This window comes from Artibeus jamaicensis, unplaced genomic scaffold (assembly GCF_021234435.1).
Source record: "Artibeus jamaicensis isolate MK-2021 breed Jamaican fruit bat unplaced genomic scaffold, CSHL_Jam_final contig_519, whole genome shotgun sequence".
Lineage (NCBI taxonomy): Eukaryota > Metazoa > Chordata > Mammalia > Chiroptera > Phyllostomidae > Artibeus > Artibeus jamaicensis.
This window is the reverse complement of record NW_026521871.1, coordinates 11,107,002-11,134,887: the sequence shown is the minus strand read 5'-3', so window position 1 is coordinate 11,134,887 and position 27,886 is coordinate 11,107,002. Positions and strand designations below refer to the sequence as shown.

At 42.3% G+C, this 27,886-nt stretch overlaps 1 protein-coding gene and 1 long non-coding RNA gene across 2 annotated transcripts in view; one reads left to right on the top strand and one right to left on the bottom strand.

Moving 5' to 3' along the window:
• The window catches only part of CACNA2D3 (calcium voltage-gated channel auxiliary subunit alpha2delta 3), an 864,587-nt gene that overhangs the window by 527,843 nt on the left and 308,858 nt on the right, over positions 1 to 27,886 (top strand). The window contains exons 12-13 of the mRNA XM_053669475.1: positions 15,287 to 15,365; positions 25,873 to 26,006. Of these exons, the coding sequence (XP_053525450.1) occupies positions 15,287 to 15,365; positions 25,873 to 26,006 (213 nt within the window). The remainder of the gene's footprint in view (positions 1 to 15,286; positions 15,366 to 25,872; positions 26,007 to 27,886) is intronic.
• Positions 330 to 4,254, bottom strand: LOC128628039 (uncharacterized). Its single transcript, XR_008392364.1, has 3 exons — positions 4,177 to 4,254; positions 3,954 to 4,102; positions 330 to 903 (listed from the first exon to the last, which is right to left on the bottom strand). It is a non-coding gene; the product is annotated as an uncharacterized LOC128628039 (long non-coding RNA).

Below are 27,886 nucleotides of genomic sequence, written 5' to 3'. Positions count from 1 at the left end.
AGAACTTCATGCATTCAAGGAACTGGAAAAAGACCAGTCCAGAGGAAGGGGTGGATGGGTGAGAATTTGGCAATGGTGTGCATGGAGTTGGGGGCGGGGTTGACCTGAGGTCAGATTGTGGAGCAGTGTAGGGGCTTCTGATTGTTATTCTGAATGAAAAGAAAGACTCCCGCATAACTTTAAGCAAAGGAGGGACACATCTGATTCCTTTTGTAAAAAACTGTCTCTCAGATTAGTAGCAATGAAGAGCTCAGAGAAGAGGCCTAGCTGGTTATCCAGGTGAGAGGCATTGGGTGGCTTGGACCAAGGTATTGCTGGAAGAGATGAAAATCATCAGAATTACATTTAGCAAGAAGCTACAAAATAAGTTATTTTTATCTCCATTCCATGTTATATTTTTATTTTTATTTTTTTAGAAGGAGGGGAAGGGAAGGAGAAAGAAAGGGAAAGAAACATCAATGTGTGGTTGCCTCTCACATGGCCCCCACTGGGGACCGGGCCCTATACCCTTTGGTTCGCAGCCCTCGCTCAGTCCACTGAGCTACACCAGCCAGGGCCCATGTTATAAATTAGGATCACTTTTAACATTGGCAGTCATTTAAAGTCACTGAGTGCTCAGAAAGAGTGGGTATCTAGGCCTCAGCAGGTACTCTGGCTCCTTTATCCACTGTAGTCTTAGGTCCTCATGACAAACTTCTCTAGGAAAAGCTCCAATTGTCCAGGAAGTGATGTCTAAGATGCAAGATTGGGGAACTTCCTACAGCCATTAGATTTATCAGCTTTGACCAGTCTTGAGGCTTCCCACTGGGAGAAACATATATTTTGAAAAAGTTGACTCGGTTCCAGCACACAGTGTACATATGTGTCTATGTCTTCCCTGGATCCCCATGAAAATATCCTGACCTTAGAAGACCAAGCAACAAAAATAAAGCCATGAGGGTTAGGAAACAAAACAGATTCTTGCTTTCAGGACTGCCAACCTTATTTTAGTTTGTATGTTTTTCTGTTCAAATATACTGCTGTCCTTGGTTTATACTTCACTAATTTGTCTGCTGCCTCCCCATCTCCCTGAACATTTCATATACATCCTTTCAGGGTCTGTAACTTCTCTTCCTTACTGCAGAGAGGCTCCTTGGGACAGGGATGGTCTGTTTCCTGTGGGACCTCACCTCCCTCAATGCATATATGTTAAATGCTGTTTTCACTAACTTATTTGCATGACCAATCCTACTTAAATTTCAGTTGTTTTCTCTTGTATGTAAGATGTAAGGGAAAAAGTAAAAATAATGAGGATTCATTTCTAAGAAAAAAAGAGTCAAAGGATGGATGAGGAAATAATCTTTTGGCCTCAAACATTCACCTCACCAGTGCACAAAGCTAAGAAAAAGAATATGATGACTTTACAATGAAAAGTGTTTGACAAAATCCAACACCCTGTCCTCTCAATAAATTGGGTATGGAAGGAACATGCCTCATCCTAATAAAGGCCATGTATGAAAATCCACAGCTAATGTGGACATGGTGAAAGATTTTCCTCTGAAATAAGAAACAAAAGTGTTCTCTCTCACTCTTCCTCTTCAACATAGTACTGAAGTCCTGGCCACTACAGTTAGGCTAAGCAATAAAAGACATGTAAATAGGAAAGAAAAACTAAAATTGCATCTGCTTGCAGATGAGATGATATTATATTTTTTAAAAACCCTAAAGACTCCACCAAAAAACTGTTAGAACTAGTAAAATGAATTTGGGAAAATTGCAGGATATACAATCAACATGCAAAAATCAGTTGCATTTTTATACACTAACAACAAACCATCTGAAAAAGAAATAAAACAATTCTATTTACAATAGTATTAAAATAATAAAATACTTAGGAATGAGTTTAATCAAGCAGGTGAACAACCTGTATACTGAAAATTATGGCATCAATGAAAGAAATTGAAGATATAAATAAATGAAAAGATAACTTGTATTCCATGAATTGGGTGAATTAATATTGTTAAAAGGCCCATATTACTGAAAAAAAACTACATATTTAATAAATTCTCTGTCAAAATTCTAATGGTATTTTTTCACAGAAATAAAAAAAAAAACAGTTCTAAAATTTATATGGAACAACAAATACCCAGAATATCCAAAGAAGACTTGAGAAAAAACAGCAAAGCTACAGGCATCACACCTACTGGTTTCAAATTACATTACAAAGCTATAGTAAGCAAAACAGTATGGTACTTTTTAATAAAAAATACAGACAGGCCAATGGAATAGTATCAAGAGCCCAGGAAAAAAACCCATGCATATATCATCAACTAATATTTGATAAGGGAACCAAGACTGTGCAATGAGGAAAGGAATGTTTTTAAGAAAAATGGATATCCACATGTAAAATAATGAAATTGGAACCCTACCTTCAACAAATTAATTCGAATTGGGTTAAAAAATTAAATGTAAGACCTGGAAATGTAAGAACTAGAAGAAAACATATGGAATATATATGAATGATCTGGGGATCTGATATACAGTCTGGTCTTCATAGATACAGGTTGCCAGAGGGGTAGGGATGGAGTTGACAAAAATAGATAAAATCAAAGGTACAAACTTACAGTTATAAAATAAGTAATGTATGGAGATGTAGTGTACAGCATAGCAACTATAGTTAATATTGCATATTTGAAATCTGCTAAGAAATTAGATTTTTAAAGTTCTCATCACAAGAAAAAAATTCTATAACTAATACAGGGTGGAGCAAAATTAGATTTACAGCTTTTTATATGGAAAACAACATAACAACTAATAAATAATAATACAAGAGTAAACTCTGTGCTTTGCATAGTCATAACTGTAAACGTACTTTTGCTCCACTGCATATACAACTTAGTGACATATGCAACTTAGTGACTGTATTATACACTTGAAAGTTGCTAAGAGTAAATCTCAAATGTTCTTACTACCAAAAAAAAAATAGTTATGTGAGGCGATGGATGTATTAACTAACATTATTGTGGTGATCATTTTGCAATACATCTAGGCCTGAAGTCATCACTTTGACCTTAAACTTACATAATGTTATATGTTTGTATCTCCATAAAGGTGAAAGGAAAATTGAATGTTTATAGGAAGGCTTATTTTATCTATTGAAATAATAAATTAATGTACCTTTCTTTGTATAAAGCACCATAAAGCAATAAATTACAGATTAAACACAAAAGAGAGTTTTGCCTTGTACACTAAAGTTTGAGCCAGAGCTCAAGATGGCTTGTGTCCTATTGCAGGGAGCCAAGCTGTGTGGTGGGATAAGTGTAAGAGCGAAGCAGCTCTGGAAGAGGATACTTTTTAGGACTCTATCCTAGGCCAAAAAGATAAAACAAGTGATGGCCTCAGTTTGTGTCACAAAGTGAGGACACAGATATAAAAATCTGAAGGGGAATCTTCAACCACCAACTTTTAGAATGTGATTTTATTTCTTCATATATCTTTACTTCCTGTAGTCTATAAAAAGGATTCAGAAAATTTACAGCTTCCATAAAGGTAGAGACTATATGGACTTTCCTCCCGTGCGTCTCCAGCACTGAGAAAGAGGATCAGAATCTAGTGGACACCCAGTTAATACTTGATGGATGGAAGAGGAGATGAGAAGGTCGGTGGGTGGCAAACATGAAACAGAAAAGGCAACACAAATTGGAGGTCAGTTGGAAGGAAAAAGGGACATCAAAGGCAAAGAGATAAAAATAGAGCCCCAAACCACACAGTCTCTAAGGTGTTTGAGCCCTCTGCTTGAGGGGAGCCAATGTAAAGAAGGAACCCTGGGCAGCCATAAGTTTCACAGTCTGTAGGATTAAAACAATTTCTTAAGATAAAATACAATTCTTGTTGATGACCAGATATAAAATTTCCCGTGGAATTCCTCTGAAAGAAGATAATGGTCTCCCCAGTTCCTCCAGAGTTTCACTTACCTTTCTGCCCCATTCGGTTGAGGCTACTACTCATTGATGCCAAAATAATGGTCTTCGCCCAGGGTGCATGCTCCCACAGGGGAAGTTCCAGGTCTTGGGAACACTGGGACCCCTGGAGGGGCTGAGGTTGGTGTCCAGGAAATGAGAATCTAGAGATTGACAAACCCCACAGGTTACTCCAATACACAAACCCCTCCCCCACACCCCAGGGCCATGTCTCTACCTGTCTGCCTCTTGGATATCACAGGTAAATGGAATTAACACTGTCCTGGACAATGTCCTTGCAGTTGTCTGATGAGTGCTTGATCTGTTACTGACAGTAACCTCAGAAGGAGGTAGGTGAGGTGACATCAGAAACTGCTATTTTGGGACTAATTCTTAGTGACAGGGAGGATTGGTTGGGAAAATAAAAGTGACAGGAACCTTGGGACAAAACAACTGCACTAGCTTAGAATTCACAACTGTTGGTTTTAATGAGTTTGAGAATGATTTGGGCAGAATTCCAAAATCCCAGTCCTTGACCGATGACCCGCTGCTGTGCCGATTCAGCTGGGCGGGGCAGGTGGGAGGGTTCTCTCCAAAGCAAACTGTTTCTTTCTGTGGGGCTTTGACCCACATCCCAATGAGAACACAAGAAGATCATATCTGTGCCCATGGCCAAGTGGGCTCTGTGCCCTTGGATAGGTAGTAGAAGGGGGCAAAGAAAGACAAATTCAGGGATGAGGAACATTAAGGAAGAAGGGACTTTTCTCTCAAGTCTTGAGAAAGGCAGGCCTAGTCATGTCTTCAAGTTTTATACCCTCTGGCCTTTTCCTGAACATTTTGTCTTCTGGGTCCAGGCCAGAAGCACCATTGGAAGAATCCTCTTAGAATGAATGTACACACACGCATTTTTTTGCAGCATGGATCCCCCAAACCCTTATCATTTTATTTTATTTGTAGCATTTAACAGCACCCCTGCTCTGTGGACTATTACGTTAACCATAATACCTTAACCAGTAGGGAAAATGGGGCTGAGAAAGGTCAGGTAACTCACCCAGGGCCTCCCAGCTCACTCAGAAAAGACCCAGATTCTAAAACTAGGTGTGTCCCATTCTCAACTCTGACTTGTATCCACTGAGTTCTGCCAACCTCTCTACCCAGTCGTCTCTGTGTTCCATGAAATGGTGCCATCTGTCCAAACTGTCACAAAGTATGGTAGAGAGGAGACACTTCCACTGATAGTTGCTTGGAATAGTAACTGTCATGGCAGTGTTTTATGACGGAGTCTTTTCCCTACTAGGTAACTGCTGAATAGCGAAAGCAGGCAGTTATTTAAAACACACATGGCTTCAGTCTTGGCATGCTTTCCATCTAGACTCAGAGGGCATCACCCTGGAAGAAAAACATCATAAAAGTGATCCTTCACCTGTGGGAGGCCTGAAATAAGACACCATTTCCTGGTGCCTGAAGATGAGACTGATAATAAAGAGACTTTCTCCCCAGTATTTCCTCCTCTTTTGTCACTGAGCTTCAGCGTAAAACAAAACCAAGGGAACAGAGCAGAGGGAAAATAAAACTCCAGCGGATTGACAGTATATCAGTCTAGAAAAGTAGGGAAGTATTTAAAATAGAGTGGGTAACGAAAGAAAGAGCTTTAATTCTGAAAATCCAAGTAGGTCCCTCGCCGACTTCTTTTGACTTCTGACATTTGTGAAAAGAGACAGAGAGCAAGTGGGAAACTGCTCGGTGCTGAGCACTTAGTTGGCCACAGTGGCCTCATTCAGTCCTCACAGCATCAAGTTTCAGTTCAGAGGGAAAAACTGGTACAATTTCAAGTAAGTAAGCAGTCATTAAGATAACTGGAGAATGGACCAAGTATGAAAGAAACAAGGGAGGTGATGGGATGGACGGTAACTGGGGAAAGGGAGCCAGCCATGCAAAGTGGGAGGTGAGGAACAGTCCAGGGAACGGAAAAGACTCTAAAGCCAGAGGAGTTTGTCATGTTTGCAGATTTTCCAGGGCCTCTTCACTAGTTCATTCTCCAATTAGGAGACCGGAATATGTCCCAAATGCAGTGGGAAGACACTGGAGGGTTCTAAGCTAGGGAGTGACGATTCTATGATGTTTCAGGAGCATAGTCATCACCACCCTGATTTGTGGAACAATTAGTTTCACTTTGACAAGAGAGATTTTCTGATCTGTTTTTGCTTAATTTAACAGCTCTATACATGTGAGTGTTACAGTATTGAATCTGTCCAGGGGTGTCCAACTTGCGACCTGTAGGCCACATGTGGCCCAGGATGGCTGCAAATACGGCTCAACACCAAATCATAAATTAGAAGTGTTTTTTGCTCATCAGTTTTCATTAGTGTTTGTGTATTTAATGTGTGGCCCAAGACAACTCTTCTTCTTCCAGTGTGGCCCAGAGGTGCCAAAAGGCTGGAACCCCTGCAAGCCCTATTAGAATAAGGGGCACACCTGTGAACAAGTAACCATCGCCACTTGATGCCTCCAGGCCTGAGAGGGCAAGGGACACAGAAGGGGCCCCTCAGCCACACAGATCATGCAGTAGCCAGTAGGTTGAAACATGCAGATACTTTGTTTCCAGAGCTCTAGTATCAGCAGAAGGGGATTTTTGTGGCATTGCCAACCAACAGGATTTTGAGTGCTGGCTCTGTGCCAACACTGTATTAGATTCTATGAATTAAAAAATGAGATGGGCTGTCTGTCCATTCCTGTCCATTTCATTCCTGCTTCTTTAAATCTGGTCATTCAAAGGCTTCATGACATGACGTGTGTCCTAAGAAACACAGTGGTGCCTGTTTTACCTCAGGGCTCCTGCCATCTCCACCTTGCTCCTCCACGTTGAGAACTCAGCCCCGATGTGACTTCTGGATCTGATCATGGATGCTGATATCTGGCACACATTAAATTGTCGGAGAACGGGCAAGCGAGTGAACGTATGAACTGTCTCCATCTAGCAAGTACTTCAGATGAGAGAGCCCATCTTGATTGTCCAAAGAACTCTGTTTTTGAGTAACTGATGGTGTGGAATAAAGAATATAAGACGGAGAGTCTTAGCATGGGATTCAGTAGTTCCTAGAAAATCTGAGTCTGGGCTTTGGTGGAGGAGATGGCCCAAACCTCAAGCATCGTATCTGAAATTCCTAAGGTACAGCCTTGGCCATTTTCTTTCAGGGAGAAACTACATAGATAGCCCTTGTCAAATTCTAAGTGGATCTGAATGATTCTCCAGTGGTTAATGGAAGTTGCCATTGTTATACCTTTGATTGTGTTAGGGACTGTCAGTCTCATTATACCTAGTAATGACAAATATCAGTGATTTGTCAAAACCCTCTGATAGCAAAAAATCCCCTTATTCACCCACAAAAGTCAATTTCCACTTCAACCAAACCTCTGGGCGATGTGAGGGGGCATCTGTGAAAAGGTGACTTGACTTTGTTCAGCTCACTTTGTTTAGTTTTACTGAAGAAAAATTATGTAAAACACAAGTGGAATGCAACCCTAGTTTACTGGAATTCACCGCTTCTGACCAGGCTTTTCATCTATTATCTCATTTGCTATTAATCACAGTGATTGGGATGGTGGGTAATCCACATGTCATAGTTAGAAAGCTCAGAGGGTTTAACTAACTTAGATCACTAAGCCAGTTAATGTTGAATTGGGCCCACCTAGAACCCAGGTCTCCTGATTCCTTGCTGTTTTAAAGAAACTCAGGATTTGTTTTAATCAGGTATGGTAAGGCACACAGACATTGGAATGACTGGCATAAAGGAAAAGAACTTTATTATACTCATAGAAGCAATGGGCAGGACCACATGGCAGCACCAAGGCCAGATGAGTGGGCAGAGAGGCGATTGGGGACAGGAGACTTTACTGTGTTTTCCATGAGAAGAAAGAGGGAAGCAAGACACGCGGGTTTAGAACTGAATAATTTTGGTAGGCTCTGAGGTATAGGGACTGTCCCTAGTTTTCTGGTACCAGGCCCTGTGGTGACTAGGTCAGGCGGATAATGGCCCAAGCAGTGATGAAAGGAGGAGGTTGGAAGCTCGGGCTTTGGATTGGTTGGTTTGTATATCAGGGTGCCCTTGGAGACGAGTTGTATATTCTCTCAAGGAGATAGCAAACCCTGGGAGGGGCAGTCCATCCAGGGCACAAATGCTCCAGATATCAGAGCATCAAAAATACAGAAAATAAAAAGACATAGTCAATGCACTGGTTCTGCTCCATGCATTAATTTCATCACTCAGCTTTGAGGGTGTTTGCAGCCTGACTTCTTACTGATCCATTAAGTGGGGTGTAATCTCCTCTGTTCCACTGAGATAACCCAGGTCACAGTCTCTGAGTGACCCAGAGATACCCATCTCCTTCACTTTGACAAATCACGTGGCCATAAAACTGACTTCCGTCCCCTGGCTGGAAGATTACACATGGTTATTTTTTTCTGATTCAAGATATTTTCAAAACCACGCATGAGGTATCAGGGACTGTGCTTGAGAGAAAGGAGATTATACAGACTTCTAGAGCGTCCCCAAAATGACAGTTCATTTTTCATAATGATCTATGATATTCATTTGTTGAAATTTTATTACTTTTGTAATTTAATTCAATTTTTCCCATTTTATTGCTGCTCAAGGCAGCATTACCTTATTTGCCTCTCTCATCCTTCTGGATAAGGATGTTCCTTCTTTTATTATGAGCATGATGGATTCCAGATTAGAGCAGTCCACTCAATATAACCATTTCCACTGGTGTCAGCCTTCCCAGAGTCCGCCTCTACTCTTGCAGCTTTTCATGAAGACACATGTTGTCAGTGATTTATGAAGTATTTTTGTGAATAATCAAGTCCCAACCCTCGTCTTCTGCTTAGAGATTAATGATTTTATTCAGAAGTATTCCCTTGCATGAGCAGTCATAGAAATGGGCAAATAATAGAAGTTGGTTAGGAATATTTTGTGAAGATACAGACTAGAAATATATTGAGTAACATCAAATTGCCTTTAAAACATAGAGACATCAGGAGACCTCTTTCTGAAGCTGAAGTCATGCACCACTTTTGAGACATCCTTGGAAGTATTTTAGGGAATAACTAAGCAGGGCAGCCAGGCTGGAGCAGGTGAGAAGACATGAAGGAGAGTCCACGTGCTCACTCGCAGAAGAGGCCACTCACCTGAATTAAAATTTGGAACCCATGGGTGTGGGCACCCATACGTCCTGGATGACTCATATCAAATTTCACTGATATCTATAATATATATAACTTGAGGGGTTTTAAAGGTAGAAATACTGCATTTATAGTTGTGTTCTTTGAAAATAAAAGATTGATTTCTTTTTTTCTGTAAAAAGTAAAGACTGTGTTCAGAGCCTCCTCAGTGCCCTGCCCCCAGGCCCTTGCATCTGGGAGGAAGAATGAAACTATTGTAATTCAGGAGGCAGCGCTTCCTTTGGGTGTGAACAGAGCTCAGCCGTGACATGCATCCGGGTGCAGCTCTGCCCTTTCCTGCTTGCCCAGTCTGGTCGGTGGCTCGAACATTTCAGTGGCCTCCTACTTAGTATCTTTGTTTCTACCCTTTCCTTCTTGAATTTGGCTATCTGTTGCAACTTCTACAAGGAGATTAGAAAGCTGGACCTTGCCTTGTTTGGTGGATTTTGGATGGAACCTAAACATTCAGAATTACATCATCACAGGAAAATGAATGGGCAGCCAGGTTGAGCACAACAATCCATGGCCTGTTCTCCCTCCACACTGCAGACAGAATGCCCGTTTGCAATTTTATAGGTAGCTCATGTTCCTATGTGGCTGCTACTCAGTTGCCCCTGTGGTTTCTGTTGTTACTGCAAAAAAAAGGAGAAGGAGAAGCCGCCCACTCTCCGACAGTGGCCACAAAGGCTTGCATGATTTGGCAACCATCCTCTGTCCAGTTTCACCCCCTGCAACCTCTTGTACCTGACTCTACTCTTTCCTCACTGGTCTCTTCCAGATCCCTAGAGCATCCCTGTCTCAAGGACTTTGTACCATCTATTTCCTTCCCCTGGAACGTTCTCCACCAATAGCCATGTATCTTGCTCCCCCACACCATTCTGTCCAGATCCCTGCTCAAATATCACCTTATTAGGGAGGCCTTCCCTTCGTCTCTTCCTAAAACAGCAGCCCCCATTACTCTCCTTTGCCTTATTCTGTTTTATTTTCTTTATAAGCCTTTAATCCAACAAAGAAATATTTATGTGAATTTGCCATTTATTGTCTGTCTCACTGTGACAAAAATCTAAACTCTCTGACCACAGAGAGTTTGTTTTATTAATTCATCATATCCCCAACACCAAGAATGGTCCCTGAAACATAGTAGGTGCTTGGAAATTTCTTATGATAGATGGTGAACTGCTACTTGTGGGCTGTCTCAGAAGCATGGGCATTGGTGATCTCCCATTCATTATTAGGGACCTGTGTGAGTGGCAGCAGCCTATTTTCTGGCCGTGCAATCGCCTGGTGGTAGTTCCTACTGGCAGCTACTTTCCTTCCCCTATTTTAATGGTTACCGAAAGGAGAGAATTTGATCCATGATCTGTACCTATGTTCACCAAAGGTTGAAAGGAATGATGGCCCTCTGAGTTTATGCTAGAAATTGCATCTATATGAGTAAGAAACATTAATCTGGGTTTTGTTTTTTTTTTTTTTTTGGAAAAATTGGATTGTTTCTTGTTTGTTTCACTTGGGAAATTTTATACTAAGTAGATTAAGTTGACTTTGAACTTTGAAATGTCCACATCTTAACATTTTATTAAGTATAATTGGGTTTGTAGAACATTTAAAGACATCCAAACTTAGATGGAAGATCAAAATGAACTAATAGGTTGATGCAGACTTTTTCCCCCCCTGCCCTTGGGCTGCACTAATGAAAGTGGTGCCTTTGTGCCTGTGGACTAGGAGCACAAGGGCCTGGCTTTCTGGAGAACTCAGAGCATCATGACGACTGCCCTGGTCTGAAATGTGCCATGACAGTTTCTTCTGATCAGCTTTGCCAGGAACCTGGCTTTCGGGACCACCCTCAGCCTGCCCCTGCCAAGGTGCCTCACCACATCAGAAAAGTAGTTGGACTCAAGACTGACTTGGGAAAGTTTGTTTGATGGCACTTCTAGGGATGAAATCTCCAACCCTTAAAAATAAAATCCATTAGGTTGCAAGATCTTTTAGTGATGGAAATAAGGAACAAGTTAGGTCTGCTACTCAGAGGTTCTCTTCTCAGTGAACTGAATGGTGGAGGGAGGCAGCCCCCCTGGAAGATGCAAGGCCAGGCTTTATTTCCACATGTCACCTGTTCTGTGTTTGATTTTTGCTGCTATGTTTATTCTTCCCATGACCTTACAGAATTGTTCCAGAAATAGCAGTGCCATTGCTTTCTTTTTATTTTAAAGGGTCTTTAATTATGAAAGCAATACCTATTCATTTGTAAAAACATTCAAGTGACGTTGAAATTTCTGAAGTAAACAGTATAAGTTCCTTCTTACAAAAAATAGGATTCTATGCTGCGCAATATCCTACAACTTGCCTCTTTCCCCTTCCCAGTTTATAACAGATGTCCTTCTGCAGGAGTACATAGCTGCATGGTATTTCTGTGCATGGAAACTCTACTGTACTGTAAGTTTTTAGCTAGTCAGCTATCAAGAGGCACTTAAGATTTAACGGTTTTTTGACCATAACAAATAATGAAGCGGAATATCCTTGCACTCCTATTATTTTTGTGTACTTGTGAACATTTATAAACCTGAATCACAGGGATTTAAGAAGATACGCACCCTGCAGTTCTCCTACCCCTTCCTGTCAAGTGTCACCAGCTTGGTCTCATAGGCATTTTGTTTGTTTTCCTGGCTATTAGATAAATGCCTAGAGGTAGGATTACTGGTTCTGAAAAAAAAATCACAACTATAAAATGCTATGGATATTGTTAAATTGCTCTTTAAAATATTTACTTTGGATTAAATCCCTTTTCTTTTTGTTGCCAGTTGAAAGGCATTACTGTGGGAAATCCAGGGTGTGAACCTAGTATCATTTGATTATGTTTAGTTTATAGGCAGAGATGCAACAAGTCATTTCCATGGCATTTCTACTCAGATAAGGAGGCCAGTCCAATGGGAGCCAAGAACTGTACATAAATGGAAATATTAAAGATGATTCTGATTTTGTTTCACAAACCAACAAAACAAATATAATTCTATAAATCCCTTAGCACATACCTGACCCAGGGGATGGTGCTGACTGTAGAAGCCGCAGTGGTGGTGTGGGGGGTGTGGGCTGGTTTTCATTATTGTGATTATTGTCAGCACAATTATTCTTGAGCAATCATGTCTGGTCTGAAGTTTGGCACAATCCTACTGGTTTTCCAAATGGGTTGCCATCTTTTTAAATCAGGAGTTATAGAAGTCTTGCCAGTGATTCACAACATTGTTCTGGCGTTTTAACTATGCCTCCTGGAGAACTCAGTTTATCCTGTGGTTCTTCATCTGGATGGCAGAGGAGATTTGGCACACACAGGTACCTTTACTCAAAACAAATGGGTTGCTTTGTGTCGGGTCTTTTCTGCTTTGTCTACAAAGACAGACTCATAGCTTCATTTCCTAAGAGCTATCTGTTATGCTCTCTGCTTGGTTAACAGCCAGTGGGCACACAAGTTTTATCAGTCTAGTGTTTCCCTTAAGTAGCTTAAATTTGAAATGAGAGGCAATGTGTTATGAAAACAGCATGGGTCTGGTCTCAAGAGACAGGATTCCAGTCCCTTCTCCTGTGGGCTCTGGTTCTGGACCTGGGAGCTGGCTAGGGATTTCTATATTGGCAAAACTAGCATCTCCACGAGGTGAAGAAGAGACCCCATCATTACTTGAGGTCTCTGGAATCAGAGACCTCTGATTAGATCAAGACTTACCACTAATCAAATTACTTTATTTCACTGGGCCTCAGTTTCCCCCAAATCAGGCATTATCAGCTAAATGCCAACGATGGCCAAAAAGGAAAAGTGAGTAGGGAGCAGCTCTGTGATGGAGGTTCAACGGTAACCCTCTTTGGTTACATGAGGCTGAATTTTCTCTTCCCCCACCACCCTCTTCCCACTCCACCCTCACCCCTGCCCCAAGAAAAGCCAGAGTCTCCCAATTACGAAAAATCCTTCCTTCCTGTTTGACCCCAGTGGGGATAGTGTGGAAAAGAGCTGGGGGATTGAAGAGAGGCCAAGGCTTCTGTGCCGGCTCCTCCACCCAGGATGTCCTCTGGCCGGAGCTGCGATGGATGAAATGACTGACCTACCAAACCAAAATGGGGACAGACTAAGGCTACATAATGATAATGTGTATTTTGAAACATCTTTTTAGTTGAATATAAACCATCACCTAAAAACTAGTCTTTGAGTTATAATTTCCAGATAAGATGATATTCCCAATTAGACCACACTCTTCACTTTTGAGCATACATATATTTTTATCCATTTATGTCTTGACTTTTAATGTTCTGAAATCTGTGCTCATAGGCCTTCTTTTCCCTCATTAAGTCCATAGTCTAGTGGAGATCAACCTCACACATGTAACCACACCAGACATCAGTTAACTACAGTTGAAATAAATGCGCAAAAGGAGTAGTAGGGATGACTGACCCAGTTTAGATGCAATGAGGGGACTTCAACTGGTGAAGCCTTTGGTGCCACGTGTAACACATTGTTCATCTACGACCATGTCTTTATTTAACTCAGTCTCAAAGAGGTGACCAAAGGACTGAACTTGGCCTGCCAGAAGGGGTTTATTTGGACTGTATAGTGTTGACCCACATGTCATTTTAAATTTGAATGAAAGGGTTTTAACCCTTTTAATTTTTTATCTTTCTTCTATCTAATGCTCAAGTACCACTTTGGGAGGTAGGTTGTGGTTTATCTCAAATAATCCTGTTGGACTATTTCACTTAGCATAGTACCTTCTGAGTACATTGATGTTGCTGCAAATGGCAAGATTTTCATTTTTTATGGCCGAGTAATATTCCATTCTCTGTGTGTATGTATGTTATCTCTCTCTGTCCATGTCATGTGTTCTTTATCCATTCATCTACCAATGGATACTTCAGTTGCTTCCATATTTGGCTATTGTAAATAATACAGCAGTGATATAGGGATACATATATACTTTTAACTTACTGCTTTTATTTTCTTCAGCTAGATACTCAGATGTAGAATTTCTGGGTTGTATTATAGTTGTATTTTTTATCTTTTGAGGAGCCTCCAAAATGTTTTGCATAGTTCCCGCCCAATTTACAACTCCACCAACGTTGCACAGGGCTCCCTTTTCTCTACATCTTCTCCAAATACTATATGATTTTCCTTATGTGTCAAATCTAAAAAACAAATAAAATAAAACAGAAACTCACTCTTAGATACAGAGAACAAACTAATGGTTACCAGTGGGGAGGGAATGGGTAAGAAGGGTAAAGGGGAATAAGAGGTACAAACCTCCAGTTTAAAGAAAAAAGTCACAGGGATGTAGTAATGTACAGCATAGGGAAAATAGTCAATATCATTGTAATAAAATTTGCAGGGTGATAGATGGTCACTAGACCTACTGTGGCAATCAAATCATGAAGATTGTAAATGTCGAGTCGCTATGTTGTACCACTGAAACTAACATATTTTTGTGTCAAATATATAAAAAACCAACAAAGTACTCTGGCCTCATGAGAGAGTTAGGAAAGCAAAAGGAAATAATGGAATCAGGGTTTTACATCTGTTCTCTGCTTTTCAGGAGCCAAAAACTTAGGAAGGCTTGAGAGGGTCTCCAGTGGTCCTGGCTTCAGGCTGTGCTTCTTGTCCCAGTGAATTACCTCCTCAAATCAAACCAGAGACCACAGATGGCAAGAGAGCGCAGCCTGTCCTCGCCACTGGAGGGAAATGTTGAGGGTCTTTCAGTGGCATTTTTATTCCCAAGCAGAGCACTCTCTGCATTTCCTGTGCGGAGGAGGAGAATGGTTGCGGATTTGGTCCGGACCTGATGATCCTGGTCCATGTGTGCGCAGCAAACCCAGGCCGTGATGCTGCTGGTCTCCCATTTCAAGTTATTCTCCTCTGTTGCGAGTTCCACACCGAAAAACAACCACTACCAGTGCCATATGGTTTCAAAGATCAAAGGCCCCGGTTTTGAATATATTTCAAGCTGACTGTACTTCAAATGTTTTAAATATGTTCCTCCAGATGGGACGCATGGAGCATTAACGAGGTAAACCACATGTGCGTGAGCCATGATGTGGTCTGTGCAGGACAGTGAAAAGTGAATACCACTGATCTGTGTGTTTGTCTTCCTCTCAGGTTCGCATCTTCACGTATCTCATTGGACGAGAGGCGGCTTTTGCAGACAATCTCAAGTGGATGGCCTGTGCCAACAAAGGTAGGTCCCTCCAGTGCTCTTTGCTCTGAATGCCTTCTCCTCAAATGTGCAGAAATCAAGATAGTCATGAGGAAGCAGAGAATTCCAGGAGAGGGCTGTGAATTCTAAAATAAGGTCTGAGTGTTTCTACATGATTTTTCATAAATTTGTAACAGCTTCTCTCAAAATATGCTGATCAATTTTGAGAATATAGTCAAGGTGAGAGGTTTAAGCCTCTCCACCCTGCTGCTTAGGAGCGACCTTGGGAGAATCGCTGGGGCAGAGCTGTGTATGTGCACACACTGAATATCCATGTGCCTGCTCGGTATGCCCAGCCCTGGCTGTTAGGCAGGGTCTCAACACTTTCTGGCCAAACCAACCTGTAAGCAAAACCAACCTGGGTCATTTCCAGATTAATAAATTCATGAGCTGTTGTGGTGGTGTCTATATTCTCTTTGCCTCTTGTGAACTCTGAAGCTACATGATGGAAAAGTCATGAAATGGAGCAACATTCGTCAGCCTGGGTCCCTGAATGACCATGTGGAGCAAATGCCTTTCCACTCATTCTGCCCTCTGCCATCACCAACCCACTCTGCATACATAGTGTGTGTGATAAACCTCTATGTTATGCCACTGAGGTTTCTGGTTTGGTATGTTTCCATAGCATGACTTAGCCTACACAACTAATTAAATCAGTTAATTCTAGCCTTAATGTTCTAATTTTCAAAATGGAAATGCTGAAAATAGTTCTTCCTTTGATTCTCATTAAATGTAAGGATTAGTAAAATGATGCATATTAGCGGCTTAGTTCAGTACTGAGACATAGTAAGTGTAACAATTAATTGTTGGCTCCCCTATATTCACAGGTTAATTGATTAATGACCTCCTGTTATATGTAAGAAACAGTGCTTTGGGGAAGGCACAGGGTGGGAAGTAACAGGCCCTCCAATCTATAAAGGGCTTCTTTTCATTCTATAAAAACGAAGAAGGCAAAACACAGGAGCCAAATAGGTGGTAGAGTCCAGATTCTTTGAGTCTGAACACAGATTTCTTGAGTTTAAACCCAGCCTCCATCATCTACCAACCATTTTCAAGTTACAAAACCTATCTGGGTCTGAGTTATGTCACCTACAGAACAGGGCAAGTGATGATACCTGCCCCATACAGAGGTTGTGAGCAAGCACAGAGTGAGGCTGCATAAGTAAAGCTGGTTGCTCAGTGCTGGGCACAAAAATGCCCTATATTATTTCCTGGTGTCATGTCAATCTGCGCATGTGTGTTAGCTCCCTCTTGAGGCTACAGACTACATGAGGGCAGCCTTTGACTCTGTTTTTATCTTGAGCACTGACAGAGCCCAGCCTCCTACCTTACTCAGAGTGGGTGGTCATTTGATGTTCCTAAAATGAGTAAATTAATTATAAATACTAATAAAGGAAGATCTGTTCTGTTGCTCACCTATTGGTATTGATGGATGCCTGTGGTCTATTTTTATATCGTCTCCCAAGCCATCCTTTATAAAGTTATACCTCAGTGGACTAAAGAGGACCCAGTGAAGGCTTTTCAGGTCTCACTCTAGTTTTAGTGACTTAAAACAAAGTTATTTTAGTTACAAGCAACCAAAGTTGCTCCCTAAAATTTGAAAAAGAGGAGTGTTTTGGAGACAAAGAGAAGTGACTCAGAACTTAGATTGGAAAAGAAACTTTGTGTCCCTTGCGGACCAGGGAGCTGTGTTTTTATTTTTCTTTCTCTTGGTTTCTTTCTATGCTCCGTGCTGTTTTTTCTTCTCCATAGGTAGAACTTCTCTGCTAGGGCTTGTGTGTGTTCAGAAATGGCCACCCTGTGCCACGCACACCCATCTATCCACACAACACAGATTGTGGGCAAGGCAGGATATGACACATGAGTTTCTATCTTCTCCATTTGAGACTGATCTGAGACTCTAAGTCCTGATTTTAAGCTCCCACCTCCCTCCCCAAAAAAGACTATCACACCCAGCTTGGACTAGGTCTCCCCACTGCTGCATTAGGTATGGGCAGAGGTAAGCCCACAGAGAAAAATACTTGCACTCTGAGGGGCTCAGCATGGTGGGTGGGTGGGTGGAAGTTCTCAGAGAATAGTTGCACAGCCAGGCAAAGAAACCTCATCCAGAATTTCTTTCCCTCTGTGTGGCATTGTCTTTAAGTATCTGCTTCTTCTGGGAACAGTATTTTAAGCGAGTCTCAATTTCATTTTTGAAAAAAAATGGAGACCTTCATGGAAGTCTTAACATTTCCTTGAAGCTTTAGAATAACATGTTCTATGATTATTTTCATTTATTGGCTGGCTTGCCTCACTGTAGGTATCAGTAATTCTGATCATCCTAGAGTAATGCATTTGGCTTTGTTTCAGGGGGACATGCGGGAGGAATGTCGCCACAAGGGGACAAAAGCTGAGTGCATCCTATATTTCCTCTGAGGAAAAAGGCTATACTTGAAATAATGTTTGGAACTTTGTTGACATTTGTAAATCTTGAGTGAACTACACTTTTCCTGTTTTTTCCCATTTTATTCTGTGGTCTTGAAAAAATGAGTTCCTTTCCATTTTTAAAAAAATTTGCTGGTATTCCTGCCACATCAGATTGCACTTCTTCCCATCAGCTAGTATGCATTTAGTCATGGGTTATTGTTTTTACCACTGTCTGTGTCCAGCTGATGAAAATTACTCAAATTGAAGTCTTGTCTTAATCAACTAATATTACACCATAATTTAGTTTTAGTCATTGTTTATAAGAATCTTTGAAGCATCCTTTTGAAGACAGTTGAGTCAACTCAGAGTATTTCGGGGCCTGGCTATAGAATATAGCCCTTTAGATTTAAAAGTTCTGAGTACAGCAACTTGGGAAATCCAAGGAGGTAATAGTAGCTGCTTAGCTGGCTGGGCCTTGGATTCCACAGTGATTCTCCTTCTCTTCCTGTCTAAATCCAGTCATTTCCTTCCCTGCCAAAGCCAGTCCCTCTCAAAAGTTTCACCTTCCTTACTCTGCTTCTCCTCCAAACGGCCTTGGGAATAAAATGTCATTGTTTACCACTCTTCAAAGTAGCAGTTGCCATCAAAACGTTAGGTTCCAGTCATCTGTGCCCATATAAACATTGGCTTCATGTTGCGTCAGTTATGGGGTTTTAGACCACGTAACATCAGTGAGCAAGTATTCTTCTATGGTCATTAATTAAATCATTGTTTATAGTCTCAGATTGTTATAGTATGGAGGCAGCATAACATTTTTCATCTCAAGTGACATGAGGTCCAGAGGGGGCCCCCCTTACATATTTTTGTCCTGACTCAGACAAGTTCTTTGGCAAAATGAGTCATTAACATTCGGGGGCCAGAGCAGACTCAGGAAGAGCCCAGGGGAGCCCGAAGAGAGGCTTGTTGGGGGACCAGCCAGGCCTGGCCAGAGTGGCCCAAGGGAGGAGCGGGAGCCATCAGTGCCCACACACCTTGCCCAGTCTGAGGTCAAGGACCCACCATCAGTAGAGAACTTCTTGCTTAAAAGTCTGGTAGCCATGGAGACTGTTCTCAGCCAGAGAACCTCAGACATGTACCCTGGAAATGACTGTCTGGGCACATGTATACCCCTTGTAGCAGTTCTCTGCCTCTTCCAATGTACTAGCAAAATCCAGGGAGGCCTGGAGCTCACTAGTTTGTTTTATTCTATGCATAAGTAGGTTTTTTCTTGAGGGAAAAAGCCCTAATGAGGCAAAATAGCAAACCATTTTAAATACATTAAAACAGTTGTTGCCACTGTACAATGGCTTGAAGAATATAAAGTTCTGAGTTCACACTATTGGGTAAATAAGTGAACTGAGAAAACTTAACAGAGGGACTGATGAGCCCAGATATGCCATAAAGCCCTGATGACCTTCTCTAATGCTCAGTGTGCCAAGATTTTAAATAAGCACTGCCTGAATCTCCTTCAGAAATCAGTGGATAGAGTGTTTTCCAGCTGTGCAAATAAAGAAGGGCCTCTGTGTTTGGGTTCTCAACCAATCAGTCATCGTTAGGTTGAATGGAAATGCCACATGAGTCTCTCTTGGTTGTCTGCTCAGTTTGTCCCTCTTTGATAGGTCAATGGTCATTCTCTCCTTTTTAGAAAGCTAACTAGTGGCCTAAGCCCTCCTTAGAAGTTCAGACCCGTAGTCCATTTCCAGTAAAAAATTTGTACCCTCTATATTTCCAAGTGTCATGGTGCCTAAAAGATAGCTTCAGAATTATGAGGCCAAAATGGTTGTAGGTGAGGTAGGGGAACAGTGGCAATTAAAACTTATTATTTTGGAACAGATGGAAGAAGGCAAAAATGGCAGTTATTCAGATATCTTTGTGCAATATTTTTGTACTTCTTGACCAGTGTCTCCCCAATCCCCCTAATGCTGAGTCCCTGGTAACCATCATTTTACTTTCTGTGCCTTAAAGTTAAACTTTTTTAGATTGCATATGGATTCCACATATAAGTGATATCATACAATGTTAGTCTTTCTCTGTCTGACTTACCTCCCTTAGCATAATACCCTGTAGGTCCATCCATGTTGTCACAAATGACAAGATTTCATTCTTTCACATAGCCGAACAATACACCGTTGTGTGTGTGTTTATGTGTGCTGATGGACACTTAAGTTGTGTACGTTACATAGAACATGAAGATGGTGCTGCTGCAGTTTATAGCAACTCAGGATGACAAACTGAGTGTCAGGTAGAGTGCAAAGCACTTTTGTGTATTATTTCTTTTGACCCTCACTAAAGCTGTATTAGGTACATGAGAAGAAAAGTGAGATTTCGTTTTCTTGTTTCAGGTTATAGCTAGCAGGTGGCAGAGCCAGGATCAGGCCCAGCTGATCCAAAGTCTGAGCCTGACTCTTCACCAGGATATGAGGTGGCCTCTCTTCAGGGAGAAGAAAATCATGTTTCATAAGGACTCTTGCATGTCTTCCATAACTTGAAAGACCCCAGAAAAAGAAATGTAGAGGTTTAGAAAAGACTCTATCAGCTAATAAAGACTAGGCCGGGATTTCTACACAGCCTGTGTGTTCCAGAAGTGGCCCTGCCTCAGCTTGCATAGGCATTGCAGTTCTATTTCCAACATTTTTCGAGTGGGGACATTAAGGCTCTGAGAGGAGATGATGGTCGGGCTGTGGGTGCTGTGATAGAGCTGCAGACAGGCCGACAGGTAATCCTAGCTCCATCATGTAATCCTTTAAACTACCTTTTCCCAACATGACATTTGAAATTTAAAATGTAATATTATTTACAAAGGAAAAGGCCTGCTTCTAAATTTGAGAATCTGGCTGATCCTGATGGCTTCACACTCAAGCGCCCCATTGTCCAGGTGGGGCTGTGGGGTGGGCCTTTCCACCCTCATGGTCATTCTTTCCTGGTCAGTTCTTTCTAACTGATTGAACATGTGCCCTTTGGCTTTAGTGTCCAACAGGCCTCTTGCTGGATGTCTGTGAAGATCCAGGAAGATGTGAAGGTAGAAAGTTGTTTAAAAATTACATATCTTTTTACAGAAGTAAGTGCTTTGTCAGTAGCATGTGATATTGCTTAGGAGGAGGAAGATGAAGGAGAATACTGCCAGAGTGTTTCGAGAACACTATTGTCCAGAAGGCATGTAAATGAGGGCACACCATCTCCTTCACTGCCCTTCATTGCCCTGGGAAGACTGGAATCTGGGCACTGGCTTTGTCAGCAGCATGTCTTATTCAGAGGGGAAAGAGTATAAAGACTCAGTGGGAGTAGTGTCCATCACACCAAAGGTGGAACAAGGACCTTCGCATGGGAGGTAGACAGCCAGAGTCTCCCACTGAGGAGCAGGCTCAGGGCTCTCAGCTCTGATGTCATGGCAAAGCAGAGTAATGAGTGATGGAGCACCTCATGCAAAGGCACCTTTTAGACAAGGGACCCTTCAGAAATCTCAAAGTAAAGGTGGTAGAACTTCAGAAATATAAAGTACCAGGCTGTGTGTGGTTTATCGCATTGAGTAGTTGTAACCTGTAGTTCACAGGAGACTCTGCAAGGGAATAAAGTAAATAAATAGATGTTACATAGAAAAATGAGAAGACCATTTGTAATAGGTGGCTAATTACAGCATTAATTACTCCTTGGTAATTACTGAATGATTGCTGATTCTGTTTTCCTACATGATATATGAAGTCCAAAAAGGCACATTAAAGAAGAGAATAAACATTCAAGAGCTAGAATTTAAAAGAAAAAAAAAGATGGGGGAGTGGGAAGGAGGGAAAAGGGCCAGTTCAGAGAATGTAAAGGGAAAATAAGGGAAGCGTCTATGGTTACAGCCAAAGCATCCAGCCCTCAGCGACTTCCTGTTATCCATCAAAAGTCCATTTGTTAACTAAAACTTAGATGAAAACATTTAAAAACAAGAGTCTTTCAGAAAGGTTTGAGATTTTGATGGGTTGGGGTTGGATTATTAAATTTGCATTAAACTTTGCAGTATACATTATTAGTATTATTTTTATAATTCCAGTTTTTCTTGCCTTTTATATATCCTCATCTCTGGTCTATGTATGGAAATATAAGTTAGAACTGTGGGCTGGGTATTGAGTAGCTTTTTGGTGCTAATGAGCATTTTTCAGAAACTTCATGGAGAACCACACACTTCCCACCCCATCCTCAACCTTTCCTAGCCCCGCAGACATGGACAGCCTGGTAGGTGCACCCGGCTCCAGCAGGACCTTTGAGCAGCCATGTCTGTCCTTTTTCTAACACAGGAAGAGGCAGTGTCTTCAGTGGTTAAGAGCAGTGTTTTTGATCAGATGATCCTGGATTCAGATTGATATGGGACAAATCACTACATTCTCTGTGTTCTGTTTCCCGGCTGTACAATGAACACAGGAGTAAGTGAACCAGAGCAAGAGTCACTGCTTCACTAATGGTTCCCACTAACTTGTGTGCCTGGCTCTGGGAATCCTGCTTCCCACAAGACAAGCACCAGTTTTTTGTAACATCTCATGGAGATAATATTCCAGTGAAAGAGAACATAGGATACAAGCAAGTCAGATTTCAGCAGCAGATTAATCTTTTGAAGGAAGCAAAGGCAGGATGAGGTAAGAGGAAAAAAGTTTAGACAGCTGAACCCTGCATGATAAACAACACCCAGTCATGGAGACACTGGAGAAAAGGTATACCAGGCAGAGGGTATGAAAAATGCCGAAGTCTGAGAGGGGAATGAACTTGGCCTGAGTGGAAGGGAAAGGCCAGAGAGATGAAAAAATGAGACCAATGGTGATAAAACAAGAAGGGGTGAGGTCATCCAGATGAGTGGCAGGCAATCGAAGGAGGGTCTTGGTGGTCTGGGTAAGAAAAGGGATTTTATTCTAACTCTAAATAGAACATATTTCAGAATATTAAGCATGGAGATGATAACTGCCTTATAATTTCAGATGATCCCTCTGGCTGCTGCAAGGAGCCTAGATAATGTGGAGAGGGCTTGGGGAGGCTGTTGCTATACTCTGGCAGAGACCCTGGAGTCTGGAGTGGGCTGGGGCAGTGGACTTTAGATATATTATGGAGATAGTGCCAGAAGAACATGCCTGTGGATCAGATGTGAGGTGGGGTGAGCAAATGATGGCTCTCAAGGACAGTTCTTATGTTCTGGACCTAAATCGGGGAGTGGCACCCTTTACTGAGATGCAGAAGACACAGTGGGGGGAAGGAACATGTTTGGTGAGGAAAATCAGGAGCTGGCTTCGGACAAGTTCAGTCTGAGAATCCTGTTAGTCATCCTGTGGAGGTATCAGGTGTACAGCTGGCCGTGGGTCTGGAGTTCTTGGGAGAAGCCAGATTTTTGTAGCTTCTCAGAACTTTGCCTATGACAAGCCATGCCAAGTGAGGATGATCTCAGCTCCATCCTGTCCAAATGTGTGGTGGTTTTTCCTTTCCACTCCCCTCTATGCTAATGAGCTGTCTTTCCCATCCTCCTTCTTGTATTCGTTCCCTTTCTTCTCTTGGCCCTATTTTGGAAAACCCAAATTAAGGATTTTTACTGTTGGCTTTGAGGGTTAAGAAAATATAGACAACCAAGAAGAACTGCTCCTAAGAGATGTTGTCTTTACTGCACACTGGGCACAGTTCCAAAAAGGAATTCATCTACACTGAGAACCGCTCACCCATGTCCCCCCAGTGGTACAGAACCTCCTCTTATCAACATAGCAATGGCTCTCTTAGCTGTCCTCTTTGTATTGATGGTCTAAGACCTTTCCTTCAGAACCCAAGGTTTTCCCATTAGAGAAGAGTTGAAATGTTGTCTTTCTTACTCAAACACTGCTTACAGCTGCTGTGTGTGGAAAGGTAACTATGGGTGTCCCCTTTCAGCCAGTTACCCTCTTTAAAACTTGTCTTTCCTACCATGTCTCCAAGAAGGGCCACCTGAAAGTCCCCTGAAGGCAGTGTACCAGTGGATCTCCCTAACTTTGGTGCCTGATATCTGAGAGAGGGTTGAGGTGCACATGGGCTGCACTCTCGGGCTGCATGCTAACACAGGAGCTCAGAGCCTGCTCCTTTGGAATGGCCCTGTTTCCCCTGGTATGGGCAAGGCTCTGGCCTTTTCTGGAAGGGTGGGGATGGACAGGAGGAGTGATAATGCATGTTAATTAGCACTGTGCAGAGCTGTCATCAGGAAGCCAGAAGCCACATGGTCCCAACCTGGTTTGGGGTTGGCACACCAAATTCAAACCAGCTGGCCTTTGTTTGTAAATGCCCTGGGAGGCTCCCAGCCCTTTCTGGACAACAGAAGGGCTGGCATTTCCTTACTCTGAGCCCTGTTTTAGACACCAAGAGGTTCGGTAGACACTGTAGAACTCTGCTGTGACAGCTCTGGCTTCAGAGGCACACATATCCTCTCTGATCTGTTGGCAGTAGGAACTAACATGAACTCATTATATGGGTCCTCATTAAAGGCACGGGGACAAATATGACTGTGTCCAGCAGTAACCCCTGCTTACAATCCTTCCGTGACTGCCTGCCTGTAAGACAAAGCCTATACTCTTCCCCAAGGTCCTATGTGATGGTTCCCTGTCATTCCTCTAGTATTCTAGCACACTCCCTGCCCCAGCTCTTTACCCCAGTCACTCTGAGCTATTTTCATTTCCTAGAAGGGGCCTGACTCTTCTGCCCTTATTCACACTCCTTGCTTTACTGGACACTCTTTAACCCCTCTTCCTCTGGCTAACTGGTCCTCATCCTTCAGGGTTCAGTGGCACTGACCTTTCCTTGGCGTTGGCACCTGATTGGCCATCCCTGCGGTGTGCCCCAGGTGTTAATCCCTGCTTCTCCAGCGTGAGACACCAGGAAAGCTTCCTATAAATGGGCCCCTCCTAGGGTTGCAGACCCATGCTCTGTTCATCCTGTCCCTTCTAACATCATCTAGTCCATGCACATGAGGCCAACAGAACTCCAAACTAAAGAGGAACACAGCAATGGTCTGGACTTGAGATCAAAATGGCATTCCCATACCCAAGACGATAGCACGGTTGGAACTCTTTCTGCTACTTAGAAACCATGGCTACCTAGCATATTTGAGAGGCAGGTCTGGTCACTACATGAGGGTATGAGCTGGCATTTCTGCCTCAAACACATAAAAGGCAAAATTCTGTGGAAGCAAAAGGCACAGATTAAGAGACTCACAATCATTCTGTATTTGCCACAGATTCACCTTCTGTATTTGTCACTGGATAGCTGTGAGAATATGTTCAAAACACATCCTTGGCCGACCTTGGTCATCTTCTCTAAAGTGGGTACCGCTATCCCTGCTTCATCATGTTGTAGAGAATGATGAGGCAAAGTCCCTCAAGTGTTTAGCAAATTTCATGTCCCTTAGTAAGTACTCCAAAATTGATTATAGCCCTGGCTGGGTGGCTCAGTTGTTTGGAGTATCATCTTGTAGACCAAAAGGTTGCAAGTTTGATTCCTGGTCAGGGCACATACCTAGGTTGTAGGTCTGATTCCTGAGTAAAGGAGGCTACTGATAGATGTTTCTCTCTCGCAGCAATGTTCTTCTCTCTCTCCCCTTCTCTCTCTCTCTCAAATCAGGAAGCATATCTCAAGTGAGGATTTAAAAAATTAATTATAAACATTGCTTTTATAATGATAAAAATAGATATCCTGTCAATTTTGTGGTATATAGTTTTCCTATTGGAAAGAGACTCACTAAAGTGAAAAATAAAAGGTTACAAAATGTCATGTGAGAGGACTGCCATTTCTGCCGGGGAAGGTGTATATGTACATGTACAGAAAAGAGTCTGGGAAGACATCCTCTCAAAGGTCAACAGGGGCTTCCTCTGGGAGGTGGGCTTATGGTTGATCTTAATTTTATTTCTTTGCTTGATGATATTTTCTAACATGATGACAGCGAGGAGATAGATGTTTAAAAAGAAAAAGAAAGGAAAGGACTTAGCTAGTGGCCAAGAGGGCATGGCATGTTCGAGTTCTGAGGTGCAGGTCTTCCTGTCTGTTGCTGAACTGGACTCTCCCTCTACAGGATTTTTCACCCAGATCTCCACCTTGGCTGACGTGCAGGAAAATGTCATGGAGTACCTCCACGTCCTCAGCCGGCCCAAGGTGATTGACCAGGAGCACGACGTGGTGTGGACAGAAGCTTACATCGACAGCACTGTGAGTCCACGGGGCCTTGGGGGACGCCTGAGGTTGCATCCTTCGATGGGGGAATCTCCTGTGTTAATTCCAGGGCACAGCAACCATATCACTCTTCCTCAATAATGCTGTTCAATGACAGTTTCCTTTGTTGCATCATTTGCATGGGTCCCCTTGGCAAACAAGGTTGGTGAAAATGTAACTGGCATTCTGGAAGGTGGATGATCAGTACAGAAAACTCACTTTTTGATTGTGTCTTCTCTAATTATTTTTTTTTCTTCCCACGTGTATACAAATTCTGTCACTGTAGCGGTGATTACAGGACTGTTAGAGTCAGTCCTGCCAATCTGAGAGGCCCAGTCCTGGTGATGAATCTTTGGGTCTCAGCTTGGGAAGGCAACTGCAGCTCAGCTCTGGCAGTGAATCGGAGCCGCCACAGAGGCCACAGCTGCATTTCCTTCCCCTAGACAAGCGAGAAGAATATGCTTCAGTGGTGGGTGCATAGGCACAGGGTTGTTTTAGGAATTCAGGCCAAGGCTCATTCTGAAGCCGAATTCTAAGCAAGAGTTTCTGATGCTGAATTAGTTTAAAAGGAGGAGCTTTGCCAATCGTCAAACAACGGCTCCACGGCCTGGTTTCTTGTATATTTTCAGGGTGATTTTTCATAGTGATAATGAGTCTGATGGGAGTGGCGTTTTTCATTAATTGATTGTAAATGTTCTCACAGGGCCTCTCTCCCATCGTTTTTGTTGGGATTAACATCACATTAATCACTGTAACCCAGACATAGCTGTTCTCCAGAGTGGTCTCAATGGCTGATGTGGGCCGGCTTTTCTCTCCAGGAGCTCTTACTCCTGCTGCATTTCTGGCAGCTACAGGCAAATGCAGGGCAGGAGCCGCACATGGGAACCCACCTTATGGGCTCCACAGCTGCCTGCTCCACCTTGGCCTTAAAGTCACAGTTCGACCATGGAGATGCGAACTGGTCAAGAAGGAGCGTCCCTTCCCTCAGGAGAATCACCCAGAATAGAGAAGGGTGTTAAGCTGAAAAGCCCTGTCTGGTTAGCAGGGAGAACTTGGGCTTGTATCACTTTCAGAGTCTGATACCAATTTAGTTTGGAATCATGGCAATGAAATAACTAAGCCATCTCATTTATGTTGGCACCGCATTGAGAATAACAACTACAACAACAGTGATGGTCCCATCTCTTCTTCTGTGTGGTTGAATAAGGCTGGAAAGGCAGGCGTGGAGAGGAGGAATGTGGCTCGCCAGGACTGAAGTGATCAAGTCACCCAGTGGTTTTGTATATACACCCTAAACAGCCAGTTTGACCTGTCATTTTATTTGTTTCATCAATTTTAACATACTAAGTGCACCTGAATAGAGAGACAGATCAGTGGAATAGAAGGTCCAAGAAAAAAAAAACCAAAACACCCACCTACACATAGAAATTTACTATGTGATAAATATGGCATTTCAAGTTAGTGGGGTTGAATGGGCTTTGTACTAGATGTTTTGAGGGAACTAGATAGCTATTTAGAAGAAAAATAGTTCTATTCTTAACATCGTAGACAAAAAAGAATTTCAAGTGGATCAGAGCTCCAAAGTGTGAAAAATGAAACCATACAAGAGTAGAACACAGTGCAGGTCACTTCCTCTGTGACCTGAATTCAGAGAAAGGCTTTCTAACAATGACTCCAAAATCCAGATTCAATAAAAAGAAAGATGAATAAGTTTGGCCCCTTAAAATAAAAGCAAAACAAAACCCAACTTTTATAAGTAAAAACTATCATAAGCAAAGTCAAAAGGCAAATGATAAAAATAGGAGAAAATATTTGCAATATATAGGGCACATGAAGAATTAATAATCCTAATATATAAAGAACGTTTAAAAATTCAA